This window comes from Crocodylus siamensis, chromosome 15, assembly GCF_052110815.1.
Source record: "Crocodylus siamensis isolate JL-2025a chromosome 15, ASM5211081v1, whole genome shotgun sequence".
NCBI classification, from domain to species: domain Eukaryota; kingdom Metazoa; phylum Chordata; order Crocodylia; family Crocodylidae; genus Crocodylus; species Crocodylus siamensis.
In genome coordinates, this window is record NC_143409.1 from 38,089,791 (window position 1) to 38,111,797 (window position 22,007).

General features: G+C 41.2%; 1 protein-coding gene across 2 annotated transcripts in view; it reads right to left on the bottom strand.

Moving 5' to 3' along the window:
• Positions 1-3,710: 3,710 nt before the first annotated feature.
• The window catches only part of LOC149852365 (neuronal acetylcholine receptor subunit alpha-7), a 104,187-nt gene continuing 85,890 nt past the window's right edge, over positions 3,711-22,007 (bottom strand). The window contains exons 3-8 of one of the 2 annotated variants that reach the window (XM_090030183.1): positions 18,783-18,862; positions 15,904-16,071; positions 15,127-15,321; positions 13,270-13,356; positions 11,774-11,883; positions 3,711-8,122 (exon numbers count right to left, since the gene is read on the bottom strand). In XM_090030183.1, coding sequence (XP_089886309.1) covers positions 7,604-8,122; positions 11,774-11,883; positions 13,270-13,356; positions 15,127-15,321; positions 15,904-15,958 — 966 coding nt within the window. In that variant the 5' untranslated portion in view covers positions 15,959-16,071; positions 18,783-18,862 and the 3' untranslated portion in view covers positions 3,711-7,603. The remainder of the gene's footprint in view (positions 8,123-11,773; positions 11,884-13,269; positions 13,357-15,126; positions 15,322-15,903; positions 16,072-18,782; positions 18,863-22,007) is intronic. The other variant, XM_090030182.1, reaches the window with a different exon arrangement.

Here is a 22,007-nt window from a genome sequence, read left to right on the forward strand (position 1 = left end):
GTTATAAGAAAGCCCAGCCTTACATTAAATCAGTATAACTTCCTTGTGCAAATATCCCCTAAAATCCAGTGCCTTTGTAACTGAGATGTGGGATTGACAATGCAATTGGAAAGGGAGGCTCAGCAGGAATTCATACCATCACAGGATAAAAACAATTTATTGTCACAAGAAAAATGTAGTTGAGAGGAAGATTCACATGGGGGGTTTCTTTTTTATTTGTAAGTGCAGTTTGAAATATTCAGGAGCATGAGGCTTACCCAGCATTGCTTGCAGGGCCAGCTGATGCATTAGAGCAGTGGCACTCAACCTCATCCCCTTAGTCATATCCAGTCCATGGAGCCATGTCATCCAGCTCATGGGGAGCCCCACAGATCCAGAAATTTGGCAGTGGGGAAGCAGTGGCAGTGTTGAGTTGCTAGATCAGGCTCTGGCCCTTGTGCTAGATCAGGCCTTCCAACAGTTGGGCACCACTACATTAAAGTGAACTATTCTGGGCTGAGCGGCACTACCTGGGACAAACCCAGGAGAAAGCTCTGTGCTAGCAGCTAATACACAAGAAGCAAACTTTTGGGCTCTGCAGGTGTGATAGTATCTCTGGTGTGGCAGGAGGTACTTGAGAGGAGACCCAGTGTCCATGGGTGAAAACACTAACAACCACCTTTCTGTACAGCGATGGCGTGGTAAATAAGCAAGTTCTGTAGAGGAACTTCAGCTTGATGGCGAGCCACAGGGTGAGGCCTGAGAGCACCTGCAGGCCTGGCCCTCTTCCATCTTCACACCCCTCTTTGAGGCTGAGAGCAGAGGCAAGGACATGTATGGTTTGTACCTCAGTCCTCCATTGGAGAACTATCATTATTGGTAGTTACAGTTGTACCTGAAGGTCTCGATAGAGTGCAAGGCCCTGCTGCCCTCAGTGCAGTACCAGCACAGGAGAGAGCAGGAGTCCCTGCAGACGCTCTAAATCAGCAAGGCAGACAACAGCAGAGGTGGGGCAGGCTGGGCACAGAGCAATGATCCCTGTGGGGTGCCCGACTGGCTGGACCACCCGCAGTCTGGGGTGTCCTGCAGGGCTTTGCTGACAGAGGTTCTCTTGAGTGGGGAGAGGAGGGAGGGGATCTGGGGTGGGGAGTGGAGGAGGGAATATGTGCTGATCCAGTGCAGTCTCCAGCAGTTTCCTTGGATGTTGTGGGGACAGGCTGCATGCAGAAGAGAGGCGTACGCATGTGCATGTGCACCCCCCTTTTCCCCATCAGGAAAACTTTCTACTTCTGGTGAGCTGGGGCCCCTCCCCACCCATGTGTATTTCAATTCTAAAATATAAAACCAATGCTTCTCTATCAGCTGTGGTAGTCATGCCACCTATCCAACACTCCTAAGGTGTCTCACAAACATATTATGTGGAGGTTATACTCAACGGATGGCACTGCTTTGGGACTAATAGTATAATCTATATTAAATCTTTCCCCAGAAAAGAAGTGGGTTAGAACCAGTTGTTCCTCATCTCACCCAGCTCTAAAGACCTGCTTGATATTAATCCACCCAGTAGAAGTGTGAGGAGGAAAAAAAGATGGGAGGCTGGAGCATAAGGCAGTCCTTACCTCCTGCATTTTGGTCTTCAGAGGGTGCATCTACATGAGATGCTAACTGCATAGCTGAATAATACTGTGCAGTAACGCTTCACAGCACCAACAGTGTTAATCCACTACTGTGCAGTATTGTTAGGCTACTGGACAGTAGCATCACTAAAAAGGCATTCACCAGGGTTATTGTGCGTTTATTTGCTACTTGATTATACAAGTACTAAATAAATGTGCAGTAACCACTACACAGTAGTGTCTCGTGTGGACGCGCCCAGAGTGCATGTAACACAAGCTTTTGCATTTAGATCAGTAGTTTTCAGCCTTTTTTTCATTTGTGGACCCCTAAAAAATTTTGAATGGCAATGCGAACCCCTTTGAATGATAAGTGTAGGTGTTCACATACTTTTGATTGATCATAGTCATCTTTTACAGACCCCTCAGACATAGTCTTCACATCCCCTGCAGTTTAGATGACTGGACTGTTACAAAGCAAAACTGAAAACCAAACTTAGCCCTAAAGTCTGGCTCTGTTCCCATTGAAGTCAGTGAATTTTTGGTGCAGCTGATACATTATATTTTAATTTGGTCAAAAAAGTCATGAGCAACGTTTGCCTCTTGACTACGCAGTGAAATCAGCACCTTATCTGCTCTACCTACAAGTGTCAGTAATCACATACCACTGAGACACCTCCATTTAGCTGGAAATGACAGAACTGCATTCTGTCAGGAAGCTGAGCGAGAACTGCTCTATAGTTGCAATTTGATGCTCCTGTTCCCGACTGCTGTCTTTCCTGATTTAAAGGGCAAGGAAAGTAGGACAAGTTCTGAGGTATTTTGCCTGGTAGTTACGCTTGCAGTGGGATCAATTTTTTTTTTCTTATTCATTTCCACCACCACCCAACAATAAAAAAACCCCAAAAACCATCACTTGGTCAGACAACACAGCATCTCATGTATAGTGGTAATGTCATCACTGAGTAATAACTGCATATAATTGTCAGCACAAACCAAATAACACTGTTCCATCGTTGTCACTTCTGTACCCTGCTTCAGACTCGGGTCCCAGATTCCTCACTGCTTTACCTAAAAACATGCAAACTGGTTAATTTCAGTGTTTTGCATTTTCTCCAGTGTTTTGCTTGCTTATCAGGGGCCAGAATCATAGGTATGTGGAACTGTTGTACTAACGGTGGTCCTAACTCAAGGGCCACTGACATCAAAAAGTTCACTGATTTTAATAGGCACTGGACTACTGTAACTAGTACGGGTTAAGGAATGAGCATAAGGGGTTGCAAGCAGGTGGTTTTCATTACTACTTTTTTTTTTTTTGTCTCAGCTAAATGAAAACCTCTAGATATTTTCTTGTGAACACAGACATGGCCTGAAAGTGACATGGTGCTATGCTAATATGTAGTTTTTTAAAAAGATTAGTGAGTATGCCTAATTCAGCTTGCTTTGTAAAATAACTGTACACACCCCTGCTTGAGCGTATTACTGATGTGAATCAATGCTATAATTTGTAAGGGACAAAAAAAAGAACTGAGAAACATGACTAGAAATTGATTGAAAATACTTGTATTTGTATCCTAGCATTGTCCCAATTAAAGTTGTCACAGAATTCAATTTAATTGCATTTATGGAATTACTGTACATTCATCAGTGCTACAAAATGGTTGTCATTTAAGGGCAGAAAAAAGGAAGCACATACTTTTCTAGGTCAGAAAAAAGAGACAGCATCAGCTCATGTAAGATACAATACATTGCATCTTATGCAAATGAGGAATGCTTTCAATGTGTATTTTAATAAACCAAATTTAGTTCTATAGGCACTAAAGTTTTAGACATTCATAGCCTTGTAAAAATAAGCTGAAATGACAATAGAAAGTATTCTCTTGTGAATGCAGACCATAAGACTACTCTATTAGATTTTCTGTAGTATCAGGTGATGGACTTGCTCTCAGTCTTATTACAATAAATCAATATATTTATATTCTAAGATTAGTTCACAAAATCAATATGGGCTACAAGGCTTTTGTGCCTCCCCTATACTTTCGACTTCATAAAAATCAGTATGCCTAGAAAGGCTGTTACTTTCTTTACCCTTAAATCTCCACTATCCATTATTTTAATACCACATTTTCCAATGTTTGAGGCACCATCTCCAAGAAGGATAGAAAAACTGAAAAAAGGTTTTTAACTGAAATGTTTTAATTTTGGTTAACTTTCATTAAATACATCAAAACACCTTCATTTTAGGCTTTCTTTAAGGGGGAAAGCATTTTGTGCAATGGAAAATATGGTATGCTAGGGTTTGTCACAGGGTAGAATGCCCTGTCTGTGCAAATACCTGAATACTTGCTTGTCACCCAGGTTCCAAAATTAAAACACCGGCAACTATGTCACCTTCTGGTGCTTGTAGCCTACACAAGCTGTACACCTTAATCCTACCATGCTATTTTTCATAACTTGCTATTCCTTGCTACATAAAGAGAAGATAAAATGAGTCTATTCATGATTGCGATGATATTCAGAGCCGAAGTCTAGTGCTTGCTAGTAAGAGGCGGGGAGGAGAGAGAGGATATAAACAGACTCTACTAACACAGCTGCAGCTCCCCAGAAGCATTCTCCCCAGAGACCTGCCACTGATTTAATTTCCTAAATAAATTACATGATTTTGATCTGCTCAGTAAAATATTCTTCCTGTACAGCCCAGGCACAAACCTTACCTCAGCCCAAACAGCTGTTCGTATAACTGTTGTAGATCCATTCTGTCTGTCAATCCTTTGCATGATACACTTGGAGGGTTAAATACCCTCTAGTGCAGAGGGCCAGCATGAAGTGCATGTATCATTTACGCCCCACTGAAGTTACATTGTGAGAGCTTCTGTGCTAACTTTGTGCTCTCTTTCCATGTGGGAATGATCTGGTAAGCAGCATGTGATTATGCATCGTGTGATATGGAAATTGCCACTGACCTTCTGTATTCATCTCTAAAACACGTTTTTTCTTGAGAAAGTGCCATTTCTTTTGCTGTCGAAGTTTTGTCCATTTGAATTTATAATGGTTTCAAACATCAGCAAAATCAGAAATCAAAGAAACAGATCAAAAGCCTTTTGATCTAAAATATTTATTTGTACTGGACCCAAAAGGTATAGTACTACTTATATAATAAAACAATATTTAAGGGACTCATCTTTTTTAATGCCTGCTATACACTGTTTCTTATTTTAAAAACAATGCAACAAAAATAAATTAAACAAGGGCTTTGGTTTTTCCTCTTCTTTCCCAATACAAAGCAAAAAGTGGAGCAATCAAGAGCTGAACTAAGATTAAACCCCACAGCTGTCAACACAAAGGGAAATTCAAGAAACCTTTAAAAAAAATCTCTTAAACAATATTGTTATATCCTATATAAAATAATTCATTATTTTAAATAGTTTAAATATTTCATTTATATTTATTTAAAACTAACTTTTAAAATGTTATCAGCGGAATTGATATTTGGCATGGCATTTAAATAAATTTTAATTTTTAAATATTAAAAAGCTTCTTCATATTCAATACAATTCTATATAAAACCAGAGAAAGTAATATACATTTCACACATAATACTGTACATGGTAGCTGAGCTCCAAGTGAGCTTTTTATCCATCACTCAGATGTTTCAGAACTCAATCATGGCTCTACTATCCAAAATGCCATAGCTCTGCATTTTAAGATCATAACAGATCATTACCACGAAATATGTTCCATATGTTATAGACATGTACTATATAGTAGTTAAATCCCATCTTGATGTACAGGGTTCTAAATAAGCATTTCCCCAGCATTTAGACCAGAATATTTCTTAGCACGTACACATATACATAGAACACACACAGATTTGGTAAGAAAACTACCAGTTTGGTTCAGCTCATTAATCTGAAAATGTATAACTTAAGCAGCATGATAACGTACCTTAAAAAAAAAAAAAAAAATTAAAATCAGTGTTGCACTTGCTGCCAATGGCTATAAAGTGACAACACGTTTGGCATGCTCTGTCAGCAACAGGAAAATTGGGACTGAGCTCATCAGTACATTTCCATGGTGCATTTCCAAGATGCCTGTAGCAGAGTGACTGCTGACCGCTATGTCACCTAACATGCAAGATTTCTTTAGTGTGGCGTTCAACCACTGGTCGAGCTGCTTCAGGGTAGGATAGTTGGTCCCAATTTTCCTCATGTAGTCTGTTCGCATAGGACCTCAATATCATAAATCATGAACCATTCTCTCCACCCTCCTACAAAGCTCCTTCAATAGCAAGAAAAACCGTCTGTGTTAAACAAAATGTTTATACTGCTTTCTATCAGAAGGAATTTAGAATATAAACACAAGTCTGACAAAAAACGTTCTGCCAGCCCAGTACATGGTGCCAAAATCTTGTCCCCATTCAGAAAAATCACCTTAAAACTCCCTTCTAAAAGGAATTTTAGAAAGCTGGAAGCTGTAGGGAGAGAGGGTCAGCAGACAGATCAGTCCGGGCAGGCCTGGCATTAATATTCTGCCCCCATAGCATCCACTCTTGGCCACTATGAGAGATGAGATATCACACTAGGTAGATGGGCTTGTGGTTTGACCAAGTATGTCAGTTCTTCTGATTAAGCGGCTGTCTTAAAAATCCCCATTTGGAGGCAGGGAATTGCTCTGAGCTAGTAAAAACTTGAGGCAGCTGGCAACACACTCCAGGGTTAATCAGTCTAATCAACAGTTTGTTTTGGTTCAGTGGGTGACCCCCTTTTGCATTCGCATTTGGTGAATATGCTGAACAGGAATGTTTGCTGAATCAGCACATTTGTATATGAGTTTTTAAACAACATTTGCAGAAGAAAATGTGCCAATGCAAACCCACTTTTTCACACCAGAAAGCCACTTCTAAACTCATCCAGTTGGGGTGGACATGCATATTCTACTCAAATGAACAGACAGCTCAGATTTCAAATACCGACTCTTTGCAGTGAATTGCTTATGAGCACTCCACAAAGATTATTTTCAGGAATTATTTGGCAGATATTTCTGAATAAATACATATGAAAAATAGCTTATTTATTCCCCCAAGGACAGCTAATAAATATATCAGTGAATATATTAATAAATACAAATGATTTGCTCAGCTATTGATATCATGGTTAAGATTTTGCACGGGACAAACTTCACAGCTTTTGGGGGCCAGGAGCTAAATGGATTAAGGGCTCCTTGCACCTATTTGATTCTGGTCCGCCCCAGCAAACACTAGAGAAACACCTTGCATAACAGATGCATGAAGAGTCCTTGTAATCCCTACACTATTCCCACTACCAACGGGCTCCCATTTCACTGCTCGCAAAGAGACTGATGGGAGGCAGCCTTCTAGCGCTCTTCTGCAGGGACTCTACGAGAAGAACTGTTCCCTGGCCAAACACAGGACTTTCACTTCTCCTTTTCGTGTCTCTAGTCCTTTTTTGCTGACATGAAGGGCCCTGAACAGGGATGAGGAACTCACTAAAAGCCTTTCCTTCTGATTCTGCAATTCAAATTCAGGTAATGCCAATAAATAACCAATATGATTTTTTCTCTAAGAGCCTGACATACAAGAAACAAGTCTCAGGGTATGGACAGACAACATAAGTATACAGATTCAAAACAGGTGAGAGGAGAAGAATTTATCACAGATTAAGCCAATCTGTTTCATCTTTCTACTCTATCCTATGCTAAGTAGAAGCTAACCTGCAATAATTTACCCCGAATGAAAGAATTACATAAATGAACTTAAGGGTTTGTGATCTCACAGCTGGCCCCCACTGAAGTTGGTAGCTTCAATTTACAAAGTAATCAATGACTTGGGCTGCCTCTGTTTTTATATGCCCAACTTGACTGGGATAGAAGAGGCTTAATTTTCAGTAGTGTTGAACTGTATGGGGGAGAAATAAAGAGCATGTACTCCATATATTTGCTACATGACAAACCTCAGAGGATTACTGACATTTTGCAGATTTACAGCTAGGTAATTAAGCAAAATCTTTAGACACAGCCTCCACAAAGTTCGGTGCTGACATTAAAATACCAATTGTACAAATGATGGTGAAGACAGAAAAGGCCATCAAGCAGAGACGATCTACCACGGAGGCAGCAAACTTCCATTCATTGCAAATAGCTTCCTCCTCATCCTGGTCTCTGAACCGGTTTGCAATGTAGCGGACCTCTTCTAAGATCTTAGCTAAATCTGGGTCACCTTCAGAGGGATGCCCACTGTGCAGGAGATTTTCTTCCTCAGTTGGTGAACAGGTCATCCTCCCACAGATTACCCCAGAATCAGTGGTGGGAGTACAATGGACCCCTTCTAGCCCCCTGAACCCAATATAGAGCATGTTTCCATTACTGGACTGCTGTCCACTCACAGTATTCATCTCCACACTGGACAAGCTACACCTACGTTGCTTATGCTGACAGGCAGGGCGCACTTTATCCTCCCCTGGTCTCTTCATCCTCAGGAACCAGGCACACCAGTTCAGAAGGATGATTCTGGTCTGAAACAAGGTTAAGCTAAATCAACATCTCTGTGCACAAAAACAGTCATCAGTAATTATTTATATACTGGAGGCCAGGTGGCCATGCAGGCCCGGGTCTCCGCTTACTTACGTTGCACATTAGTTTAGTTATACTGCACCTAACGACCCAGCAGAATCACTCACCAGCCATTAAGTCCATTGTTTCACTCCCAGCACTGCTGTTAACAGTTGCTATTAAACTATTACTACCAGGAGTCTCAGTACTGTTGAACTTTCATTATATTCATGTCAGAATAGTAACACAATGCTTTTTAACTTTAGTGGAAATGATTAGTGATTACTTATTTCTTTATTAGAAACCAGTTATTTTCAACAGGCCCCTAAGTAGTTTTGCTTTACGCTACAGGCAACAGACTGCATTTCTTTCACACTTGTTTCTGTTTAGCATTGCACTGGTTTGTAGAAGCTGTTGCTTAAACAGATGTTACACTGATTGTATTGTATCACTGAATTTTACTGTGGTTTTGCAATGCTCTCACTCCAACACATTTTATGACACCTGATTGAGGACTGTGGAAAACAGATCTGGATACAACACAAAGCAAAGATGGGACAAATGGCCTTGGTAAGAGATTGCTTTCATTTCAGTGATTACAAATCAAATCATTGGGTTACATTTTTATTAGTTTTCTGCAGCCCTACAGAAAAGGCAAGCAAGTCAGAAAGTGTTTCCAGATTCAGCTCACTCAGATTTCAAATAATGTCCCAAGTGTTTCTCCTTCAGAGTTCTGTCATTTATTATTTCAAATCATATCTAAGTCTTGCAGTGTAATTTATACTGTACTTAGTTCATTTGTTACAATTTTAAAATGCCACTTAAAGGAGATATAGTTCTGGCATTATTTTGAAAGCTCATCAAAACTGAGATACCTTGTATTAGTTTTCTTTTTCTATTAGCACGCTTCACCTGAAAAACCATTGGCTTTATTAACTCAGAGTCTGATCCAAAGCCCAGTGACATCCAGGTAAAACCACTGTTAACTTTCAAAGGGCTCTAGAAGAAGGCTCTTTGATACCAAGTTTCGTTACTGTTATAGGATTATTTCAAATGATTCATGGGGAATACACGTCAACACACTTCTTGACACTTGCTCTTTAGGTCACACTTCAGTGGTATACACAAAACTCAATCATTTTCTTTTTTTTTCTTTTTTTCTGACTCTCAAAACCAAAGCTGGGGAAAGGTATGTGTCTGTCTAATGTCTGTAAAGTACGACAGCTGTGGGACCACTGTGCATAAATGTTCCTGGGAGCAAAGACAAGAACGATAACCAATCCCCATCAAAATACTACATTTCACTAATAGTATGACACTGAAGGATGGAGAATGAGGTCTTGTAGCATTTTACAAAAATCAGGCTGGACAAGATTCAGTGTAATCTCATTAAGATTTGCTCAGTGTGAGAAGGGCTGAAATTCTGTCATGTGCCTCAGAAATTCCAGACTTCTGGGCTCCACCAAGAGGTCAGGCAGAGGCATATTAAAAGAGGTAGATATTAGATAACTCTCTCACCTCTTGCAGAGTAACAGCGCATCTCATGAACTGGGAAGTAGGTGGTACAGTGGCAGAATAAGATGCAGAGGATGCATATCAAAAGAAGGTGCTTAACAGACTTGGGGTAAGATGCCAACAATGGCAGAGTCTGTGCTTGGAGATAGTGCTGAGCACTGCACGGGTACAGAAGTACATTCCCATGAGCTACCAGGTTTGATACTGCAGTGTCAGTCAGTGCCAAAGACATTAGTGGGTGGTAATGGATCCAGAGGTCTCACATGGTCTGCACTATGAAAGCATTTATACACGTATGTTTTAGTTCTTGGATATGCCAGAGATCCACCACTTCAGAGCAAACTCGATTAACTGAGTCTGTCTGCACAGGAGCTGATGTGCACCACACTGTACCGCATGCAGTTGTAGAAGTGGTGAAATGCACATCAGCACAGAGAAAATGGCAGCACCTCCAAGGTGCTTTAGTTCAAAAGCGCACCGCTGCCATTTTCTTCACACTTACATGCATTTTGCTACTTCTACAACTGCAAGCGTCACAGCACCCGGCACTTTTCAAAGCGCCTGGCGCTGCGGCACTTCAACATCAGCAACTTGGGGCATTTTTACATGTGGATCTCAGTATGGACCTTCTCAGGCTCCACAAGCTTCTCCTGCAACCTTACACAACTGGGAGCTTGTTCATTCAGTGCCTCAACTATTCTAAAGCATATGTTTCCCAAGTCAGTGCAGCTGACCCCAGTGGGTGAGGGAGCAATTTGTGTGAAGGCAGGTAGGAGCTCCCTTCAGGTCTACTACTGGAATGGCTCCTGGACCATGACATGGAGTGGTGAAGGTGCGACACCAGGAGGACGGTGCAACTCCAGGAGGATTGGTGCCAGGGTCTAGGGGTGCGGCAAAGAATTCATCTAGCAGGGGTATGCATATTTTTCTCTCAAATTTCTCCCTTGTCCTCAGTTTGAATAACTGACCAACATCACATTTTGTGGGTGCATGCACAAGCTAAGACAAACTCCTTCATATGGGAGGCAGAGGTAGATATTAGTACCTCGCAAGAAACTCTCTGACTTAAGGGAAGCCATCACAGGACAAGCCAGAAGCAGTCTAAAGAGATGGAACAAAATTTTAGAAAAGAAAAGAAAACTAGAGAAGAAAACCAGGGGAACAATCTTCCTCAAGCACCAGGCTCAAATATGGCAGGACTGCAGAGTACAGCTGCCAAAGAAAATGAGGAGGGGGCAGTGAACCAGAAGCCCCTTTACCAAAGAAAGGGTTAAAAAAAACCCAAAATCCTAGTTGTTGTTGAGTAGTAGGCAGGGCTCAGTTGTGAATGTTAGCTGAGAAGTTGCTCTAACTCAGCCATGCTGTTGAAAGGAAGTGAAGAGCAGGATGTCACTCTGTTCTTGATCTACCTGGTACCGGGTAGCAGCCCAGAGGAAAGACCTGGAGCATCCTGTGTGGATACTGCTAAGGTAAGAAAGTCTGGACCAAAAAGCTCAGGGTCTGAGCTTGGCTACATGGTGACCAAATGTAACATATGGAAAGCTCAGAAATTCTCAAAGCAAGCAAGCTCCCTTTCTATTAGCATTCCTCTCTAAAAATGGTAATTGAGGATGTTCTCTCCTAAGAACAATATTTAAATATTGTACCCAGTAACGCTGTTCACAAGCAGAGAGGTAATTAGCCGCATTAGTCTGCAATCAGGCAGAAGGCAGGGTGGATTTGCACTTAAATACATAACTAAAAAATTAACTTTTTAAGGTGAAAATCCACCTTGTCTCCTGCTACCAATGCTTTGTATACTTCACACTTGCCAGTCATGGGCATCTCACTTTTTTTCGCCCTTGCCAATGGTATTATGGTTTGTTTGACATAAACCTAGCTTATTCATTTTCATTATTAAAAAGACGCTAAAGTGCTTTTTAGCTGTAGTACAGATGAACAAACATTGCACTAGCACCAGTTCAATTTAAAGCATTTAAAGAAGGATATTTTTAAGCAGCAGGAGTTAATTATAAATATTCTACCACTATAGCACATCTCTAATCTGAAAATTTATAGAGTGAGTTAATCAATATTGATGAACCAGAATCAGACCTTACCCATTTGGGCATTTTCCCTCCATCTGGATCATGATGATGATATTGTAGAACAATAACAGTGACAACAACCGACAGACCAACAATAATCATAGTGCTGGCAAAATACTGAGCTGCAAAAGCAAACAAATCATCACAATGTATAATCAAGATTATAGTAATATACGTCAATAACATTAAGCAATATCGTTTTACACATTTATTATCATGCTTGTGTACATTTACATACATAAGCTTTATTTTACACCAGCCACTTTTTAAAGCATTTGGAAGCAATTTTCAAAGGCAGACAGAGCAATCAGGTACTCAAGTTTCATTGATTTTCCAGAGGAGTTGGATTCCTTCCTGTTCTTAGTGCCTTTGAAAATGTTTCCCCTCATATTTTTTATTTGTTAATACTGGATAGAGTAACTTTTTATTTAGTCCACTTGCTTGTTTTCCCCTTGAAGTTTCAGTTTGCTCCTGAGGAACTGTAGTAGAGAAGAGCTCATTATATTGTTACCTATATTTTATTGGGTCTGCTCTCACTATGTTCCAAGACACTATAACCGCATCTAGGGAAACTCTTCTGGATTATCCCTGTGTGATTTGCAATCTGTTTTAGTTATATTAGTTAGCCTTGGATCTTCTACCAGACTGGCGGACCCAAGTCCACATAGGAAGTGACAGCCAACTCTTGCAGAAGAATCCTGTTAACAGCAAAATTCACTACATGTAAATGAAGCAACAGAATTGGCTTGAGTGAGAGGAAGGCTTAAACTATCCCATGAATATTAGGCTTGTGCAAAGTGGCTAGTATTTGCTTCAGATTCAGATGTGGCCAATTTGGGGTATAGCGATTCAATTCAGTGATTCGAATCACTGTCCCGATTCAATTTGTCCAAATCAGCCAGGCCAGGCCCATCCCCCACCCCTCTCCAAGCTCGGCAATGGCTGCCCCAGCTCCTGACACTTGCCCCACACTGCATGGGGGACTTTGCACAAGCCCCATGACTCCCCCCGTCGCTCCCCCAGCCCCCAACAGGTGCCCTGCATGGGCCAGCCCAGGCCCTTTAAGGAAAAAAAATGGAAAAAACCCCAGGACTCACCCCCCAGCCCCCGCTCCACTGCCCCTAGTACTTACCAGCTCAGAGTCGACTGTAGCTCCCTGCTGCAGCCACTGGGGGGACTGCCCGAATCAAAGCTTTCCGAATCTTTTCCAAAGATTCAGAGAACTTCAAATCAACTTGGACCTTTAAATTGGTCCCCAGTCTTTGTTCTTTGCCTTGCACTACCCATGTTTGCCAGGAAAGAGGTATTGAGCATCCTCACAATCCTACTGAAGTCACTGCTTCATACTCTGAGGGATTAGACCTAAGCATCTCTTTCTTGTTCAGTGACAGATGAGCATTCAGACTGTTTGCTTTCTAATTTGCTTTATTGCTGGCCTTGATGCGAGTTCATTCCAATTGATTTGGCTTTTTAAAAATGAAATAAAAGATGACAATAATTGTCCTTACCTATTAACGGTACAGAATCTGATGTTGCTGGCATAATTTCTGCCACAAGTAACATAAAGACAGTGAGAGACAATAAAACTGTTATCCCTGAAAGATAAACACATAATATGGAATTAGGCCAGCAGCTTCTCAGGTAATTTCTCTAAGGAGCAAAAAGCAAACCTGAAGGCATGCTCTCTGTGAAATGTATTCTCTCAATCACTGCCTTGCACTGATTTACTAATTTTACTCACTGCAATTCTCTTTTCAAGCTAGTTTTTTTTTTTTTTTAAATCCAGCTGCAGAGAGTGGAAATCTTGCCAAACCTGTTTATTTTTTTCCTCGATCTTCTCTTTTGTTACTATGGATACTACCAATACAAAAAACCTTTACATTTCCTGAATAGGTTTAAATTTTCTACACTTCTACAAATAATAATTTCTTTTTGTCCTTGTTATAGCAACGGACAGCACTATTCAGTCTGTAGCACTCTCCAAAGGCCGTGGATAAAATGTGATAAATCAAAGTGCTTCTTGCCTTCTGCTCTACCACTCCTTTAGAAAATGTCATGATCTAGATTCTTGTTTTAAGCATATGAATACTTGATATAGTACATGACAATGATCAATAGGTCTGGAAGTTAGAAGTAGTTAGGAATCCTGCAAGCCAGACACTGCCCTTGAAGAGAGACTCAGCTGTTCTCTCTGAAATTAGCTGTTGAACTCTCAGAGGCAAAGATGGTTTGTGGTATCTTTTACTGGAGCAGTAAGTGACCTCTGTTGCTTGGGTTCCAAGCAGCCATGGCACTAATTTTTAGAGTTTGGCTTTTGTTGCTCAGTGAGCCGCTCTCTTTGCTGAATGTGGTTCAGATGTTTTCATGGCAAAACCTCAGGACTAGACTTGAACAAAAGGGAGCAGCTATCGGAGGAAGTGAGACTAAAAGACAGACAATCCAGCCTAAAATGGCAAGATCAATGTTAAAGAACAGAGTAGCTAGTGTGAACTCTGTTATACCACCATTTGCACTCAGTGCACAGGTATGTGGTCTAAGTAGTATTTAGACACGTAAATAAGTACAAATTATTCCACCCTAATCGGTTCTTTGAAAAACTGCTAACGTGTTTCCTTTTATAAGGTGCCTTCATCTTACATTTCCACAGGATGGAATGCCTTTTGCCTCTGTGCATCTAAATTGCTATTTTCTAGCTGTACAAGTGGCACAGATAACATTTCTAATTCCCCTGCAGTGTGCATGCCTAAATGCACTAAGCACACACGGCAGGATATACCCATGCACCCATTCTCGATGTATGCCTCCATAAGTCATAAAAATGTGCCAGGCCAAGAACCCATAGCTACTGGCTGTTACCATCCAGAGAGAGCCTTCCCGTATTTTATACCAGTGGCGGAGTAGTTGGCTGCCCAGGAACCTGGAGGCCTGGGATCTTGGCTTCTGTCACTGAGGAGCAGGGGCTGAAAACTACATCTTTCTGATTTCCTAGCCCAATGCTCTATCATGTGAGAGGTTATTACCTCTGCTTTATCTTTAGTGAACCAAAAAAGGGAAATGTATGAAGCCAGCAAGCCACAAACATGGCAGACAATGCATGGCTCAGGGAGATGGATGTTACTGTAGTACTGGACTGGCCTTGCAGTCTAAGCCAGGCCCCTGCTCCTACTTTGGCAGAAACTTCCCTACTGCTCTTCATCAGTGTTATCCAATTACTATTAAATATCAGGGACTGCCATGCGGTTTCAGAAAGACCAACTGCACTGTGCTTTGATGGTTAGAGGGGACTTCATCCTGACATGCTGAGGCTGTTCTGAAAAAATCCTTTTTTAAAGTCCAAATTTTACAATCCTTTATAAGATATTTACCTAGCGAGATCTTTTCTCCTGAGTCTGCTGGAAGTAGAAAAACTAAAAGAGCTAGTGCAGATATCAGTACACAAGGAATGAGAAGATTGAGTCCATAATAAAGAGTCCTACGTCTCATAGTCACTGTGAATGTCACATCTGGGTATGGTTCTTTACAACAGTCATAAAAACTTTCAGTCCTCTTCCCAGGGACTCCTGTGCAAGTAAAAAAAAAGGTGAGGAAAATGAAAAGCAACGTGCACAAAAGCTATGCTCTTGTATGAGTTACACCTTGCTAAAAGCCTACAAAAATCCTTTTCAAAATTCCACTTTAGGCAAGACTTTCATCTTTAATTCCAATTCTCCTATCACATGACAAAAAGCATGTAATTAAAAAGAATGCAAGATGGAATGGTGTTCACTTAATTTATATAACAATAGTTTTCTCAGTGCCTCTGCCTTCTTCATATGTTGATTCTGACCTTCTATTGTTCTCAGTGTTTCCAATGGTATTGGCTTGACTTTCATACTTGAAAGGTACAGTAATCCACTGCTTTGTGGGGTAGGGAGATGGAAGGGCAGGCATCTACAAAGACTGCTATTTGCATGCCCCCCAAATGTGTTAGGTGAATACATTGATCCATGTACCTTTTTATTACCCACAAATAGGCAAGGGGGGTGCTGCTCATCATTTGCACTAACATCATTCTACACTGCTCTAATATTTCCCTCCTCTTTAATGGCTATTAAACTATCAAAGTACAGTGTGTCAATGACAATCAGGCCCAAGGAGCTTACCTACAAGATCCCACTCTCCATTTGAAATATAGCCAGATATATCTGCTTCTTGCATCTGTAAGTCCAAAGACCAACCATCATAGGTCCATGATCCAAACTTCAAATTGCACTTCTGAACATCAAATGGAAACCAGCGCACATCTATGTAGCAAGAGCTCTTGAATATGCCTAGAGTAGTATTTAAAGAAGAAAACAAACTGAAATTCTTGTTCCATGCTTCTTTACATTGCCTTATATAGCTGGACCCTGTTGCACACTGCAGCTTGCTGGTACATACTTTAACATATAAGCCTTGACAGGTTAAAAGGTGCAGCATTTAACCACACTAAAAAAACAGGTTTGAAACACAAGTGTATTTGCACTCCACACTCCTTTTCCTGATTTGTGTTCAGATTTTTCCATAAATGTTTTTTATCTAATACTGTTTCCTGGTCTTAGTATTCACTTCATGATGTGGCTTGCCTAGGATTACTCTTAGTAAAGATAAGGAGAGGTCCTGTAAAGTCATTTGCTTATTAAGATTTATGTAGTGTTAGCTCATTCCTTTCAAGAAAGCTAACCTCTTCTTTTTTCTTCTTGGGTCCTGTACAAAAACACATGTTAGATCAGCACCCTTCTGTACTGCACCTGGTAGGACAGAACCAAGCACCCTTGCTAGAAGAAAAGGAGACCTCCCCCAGGAAGTCCTCCAAGGATTTCAAGATTCAATTCACCTGGAAAATATTTAAATTCCCCAGTGGTAGATGCTACAGATCTACTATAGTTGCTATAGATAGGGCTGTGCGACACTTCAGTCCCCAATTTGATTTAGCGGAGATTCGGCCTGATTTAGTGACTGAATCTCCTTATCTGAATCGAGTCAGGAGACCCTTTAATCTCTCTGAATCAAGTCCCCCCACAGCCAGTAGCTGAGCTGGGGGGCGGGGCCCCAGTTCGCTCAGCAGCAGACCCAGAAGTGGACTGGAAGTACTTTGCCGCCAAGCACACGGAGGACCACACTCCTGTGGGACCCTGCATCCACCCCAGCATCACAGGGTTCATGAGCTTTGCCTGGTACCTCAAGGTATGTAGAAAAACATTTAAAGCTGTGGCTATGGCCAAATCGCTGATTCTCTGAATCAGCGTCAAATCTTCAGATTCAGATTTGGCTGCATCTGAATGGGTGACAGTAATCCGAATCAACGACTCGAATCACCATCCCTAATTTGGGCCAAATCGAAATCTGAATCAAATACGACCTGTTTTGCATGCCCCTGCAATAGACAGACCAAAGAAATCTCAGATTCTAAGACTTATGCTCATTAAATTAGGGAAGAGAAACAGGATGGTACATGCTGTGTACCTGATAAATAAGACTCAGCATGTTTCTAATTTCAAATAACAAATGCAACAGATTTCTCAGGAATGGTCTACATACTAAGTAATCTTCATACCAAGTATTCAGTAAGCATTTCAAATAGTAAATATAGACAAAGTAATTGGTAACAAAGAGGCTACACTTGGGGAATACATTATTCCTTATGAATCATTTCTTCAGCTTTAGCAAACAATACTCCTTTATTCCTCCTATATGCCTGTATATTTTTAATTTATTTCTTTTCACTATTCCAGGTCTCTGAAATATATTTTTAAAAATGACAGCAACAAGAAAATAGTCAACAGCAATGCTCCATACTAGGACAGATAAACGCATATAACTGCAACAAAAAGTTGGTTTTTGCCTGGTGTTGTTTATGCAAAAAAGTATTTTCTTGAAATCTACCTGTGTAAAATGTATATAAACATATAATCTAGGTAGTGTTACCAGATTTGCCTGTCACTTTGGGGTGTGCTCATTTATTAGGGGTGTATTTCTGGGGTCTCTGTAATTCTATCAATGTGCAGCTTTTGTTACTTGTGTTTTTATGTGGAGCTGTATCTCTTCCTTCTGCAAGTCCTCACCCCCTGTGGAGCTATCTTGCAGGACTCCATTTCAATGGGACTGAGTTACTCCAACCACTGAATTAGTCAAACACATAGATGCATGTACACACACAGATTAACAGGGCATGCCTGAGCCAGGCCAGGTTATTCAGCATTGACAGGCTAACACCCTCATATGCTTTGAACTCAGTTCATCAGGGCAACAATAAAACGCAGTCAGACACAAGCATACGGGTTAATAGAGCGCATCTGAACCAGGCCGGGTTATTCAGCATGACATTCAGCTGACACCCTCACATGCCTTGAACTCAGTTCATCCCTTATTTCAGTAGGACAAAAATAAACACAGTTAGACATACATACACACACACTAACAGAGTACGTCTGAGCAGGCTGGGTCTGAACAGCACTTTCAGGTGATACCCTCATGCGCCTCAAACCTCAGCACATCCCAATCCTGTCACAATGGTCCTAGTAGTAACTCTGTTGATGAGCAGACCCCACTGTAGTTTTGGGCATTACAGGGATCTTTGGGTCAGGTAAAAAGAAGTGTTCCTGCAGAGCAAATGGGGACGTCAAGGGGAAGGAAGAGTAAGTGAGGTTCAGATAGAGAGTATAGCAACCAGCTTGACCATAAAAGTTATTTGACCATAAAAGTTATTTATTGCCAGATGTATGAACTCACAAAGATACCAGTAGTAATAGCCATACAAGAGGGACAAATAAAACAGTTACAATATTACATAGTTTCAATTAGGTACCTGGGGAAGTCTAGCTCAAGTTTGATCAGCAAAAGTCAGGTTTAGAAAGCTGAGCCTAGAGTAAGAACATAAAACAGAGATCCCCTAATCATGGTCTCAGATTAGCTTGCAAAATATACCACTGCTTAATATGAGTAGCATGAGTAGCAGTACAAGTAGCCAAAGCCTATCACATATACACAATCTACTTCTTACCTGGAGGTAAGTATTGACAGTGTCCTGAAGAATTGACTAAAACATTGGTGTGAAATGTAGCATCAAACCGTTCATCAGCACTAGAACAGAGAAAAATTATGTTGAATTGAAAACACCAACATCAATGAGCGCTTAAACATATATCTAATTTTTCTTACTAAATAAGGAATATTGCTCCAAACCAAAAACAAACAAACAAACAAAAACAACCTCCATCAGATCCTCCTCCAGCACCACCTTTCTATCAAGTGTAACTGACTGGACTTGAACGATGTTGTTCCCATTTTACAACACTGTTAATAAAAGGTGAATTCTCTCTGCTCAGCTGCCGTATAATCTTAAAGGAGATTCCTTACAATGGCTTGATTCAATTGACTTCAGTTTGAGAAATAAACTCTTTTTCAAGAATCTTCACTAAACTGCACAAAAAAACAGTCTCCTCCTCTTGTTGTCTGCATTAACAGGGTCAAAACATGAAAGGGTCATGTTCCACCTCTTGCTACCTGTTGCATAGTCTTTACTTTGCTGTTAGTGAAAAAAACAGTCTAGTATAGCACAGGGTCTATTCCAACCACCATCAACACCAGGGGGAGTCTTCCATTCACTTGAGTGGGTGCTGCTCCTTGCATATCTAACTCAAAAGCCACAACCTTATTACCACTGTCTAATAATATAATAAAACAATATTACTAATGCTATTTGTAACACCAGACTTTGACTGTCAGAAGAGACTAAAGGAGATAAAGATTAAGACGCACATTTTAAATTCCACTCTGTTATGTGGATGACTTGATCATGAACAATTTCAAAAATACTTGACATAGTGTGACCCAGAAATTTCTTAGGCAACTGGATGCTAGAAACTTCTTTACAAGAACAGAAAATGAACAAAATAAAAATATTCTTTCCTACAAAAATAATTTAGTGAGCACATTGCCATAAATTGCTCTACCAGAGATTTCAACCTAACTAAAACAGTAAACATAATAGCTGCACATGCATGTATTGCATTGTGTACACTAGATGAAATATTTTCTGTTGCCACCTTTATTACAATAGTTTAGTACAAGAGCATACAGTAGGTTTTTATTTTTGTTCTATAAATCCTTAATAGTTCAGGATCTGGGTATCTGAGAATTTTTTGACATAGGTACTGAGTGTTGATGCTATCCTGCTAACAGTTGTGCCCATATTAATTGTCTGGAATCCCACAGGAAGGCATTATTAATGGATTACCCTTCGATCTAGACCCAACTGGGTCCCAGAGAACTCAAGTTTGGCAACAGCTAGTGCGGTTTCCAAATCGCACTCCTATCTTAGGTTTTCACCTGAGTATGGGGTGGGAAATTAAGGTATGTAATGTACATGAGTATGTAACTGGTATATTAAAAAAAATGGGGGGGGGGGAGATGCAGGTTAGAATCACACCAAGAAGAGCTGAAATACAATCTAAGGAACCTTTAAACCTCCAGGAAAAAAAAAAATTCAGATTTATGTATAACTACCAGCCACACAGGGACCATAACATTTTTGGGGGGTTTGATGTAATTTTCTTACAGCACATTTCCCACAAAGGGAAGCTGTGTTCTATACCTGCGTTATCACGGTACCATTGTGCTCTGTCAGTAGGTAATATTCATCACCTGCTTACCCAAGTAATCTCATTTCTGTTACCAAAAACTAACTGAAATCGTTAGACAACTTTGGTAGTCAAGCAAATTCTGGATCTCATTGTTATGGATCACAATGCAAGGAAATCCCATGCAGGTGAAACTGGTCTCAGAAATAAAACAGGGATCTGGGTGTTTCATTTCCCACGGAAAAATAGATAAAACCACGGTTTTCCCCTTTTTATCAGAGAAAACACAGATTTCTCCTTTTAGCAGAGAAACCTGCGGATTCCCTGCTTTTGCCAACAGCTCTGCAGGCTGGCTGAGCTCCAGCCTGCAAAAGCTGTTCGCAAACAGGGCAGGAAACTACCCAGGGGGGAAGGGGCAGGGGGAAGGGCAGGGCCTGAGACTCTCGGTCAGCCATGGCTCTGTTCGGCTCAGCTCAGCGTCACTTCTGCTGGAGCCTGAGGTAAGTGGGGCTTGCAGGGGGCTGGGGGCCCCTCTGGCAGGGCTGAGGGGGTTGCAAGTCATGGCTGGGGGGGGGTGGGGAGGAGGAGCCAGGAGCTGGCCCTGCCCCCACCCAAGCAGGCGTCAGCAGTGGAGGAGCCGGCTCCATGCTGTTTCTGCTGCAGCTGCCTGCTGTTGGGGGCAGGGAGCTGCAGACTTGGGTCCCCGACCCCATAGCCCTGGTAGCTGGGGGCCCCTCCGGCAGGGCTGGGGGCAAGGGCTGTGGGTGGGGGGGCAAGAGGCACAAGTAGGGTGTGGGGCTGTAGTGGGGGCAGTGAGGGTCACCAGCAATATGGAGGGGGGCGGTGCAGGGGGCTTTTAAATTTTAACAACGGATTTGGGGGGTTTTGTCAGAAAATCTGCAATTTTTCATCAGAGAAAACCAGGATCCCTAGATAAGGATGCACATCCTCTCCTGTGACAGTGAAAGTAAGTTAAAGCAGTATCATCAGCTCCAGTCTGTGCTTTGGATGATCCAAAATCTTTTTTTTGTGGAATGATTTGAAATGGAGAATTCTCTGATCTTCCTGCCTATTAGCAGTTTAGAATCCTGTCATTTTCAAGTTAACTTCAAAAACAGCATCAGAAAAGCAGTCTTCGGATCTAAAATAGAGAGAAGGCACAATATTCATGACCCTGAATAAATGCACTGAAGGATAAATTCCGAAAGAAGAGAGGAAACTGACACCAATTAGTAAAAGTAAATTAGAAGACAAGTAGAAGAAGTAGAGTAAAAAGTAGAGAGAGAGAGAAAGTGAACTTTTCTAGTACAGGCCTTTTTATTGCTAAATACAAAATGTTGTGAGAAAAAAGAAACAGCATCTTGAAATGTTTTTTTCTTTCCCCACTATAATAATTTTATATCATTGTATGCTGTCCCCGCAGCAATTTGTTTATCCCCTTTTCACCCTGGAGACCTCTCACTGAAGCATGTCTCAGACTAGAATAGATCTCTCTCCAGTATGCTCCTTCTTAGAGTAGGATCAAATCCAAGCAAACAGTAGCTATATTCACTCATTTTTCAAAACCTCACCAGTTAACTGAGTGCTCAGATGCAATAAATTTGGTTGCACTTCTTCCACATACTAAAGCTCTCATACAAGGCTAG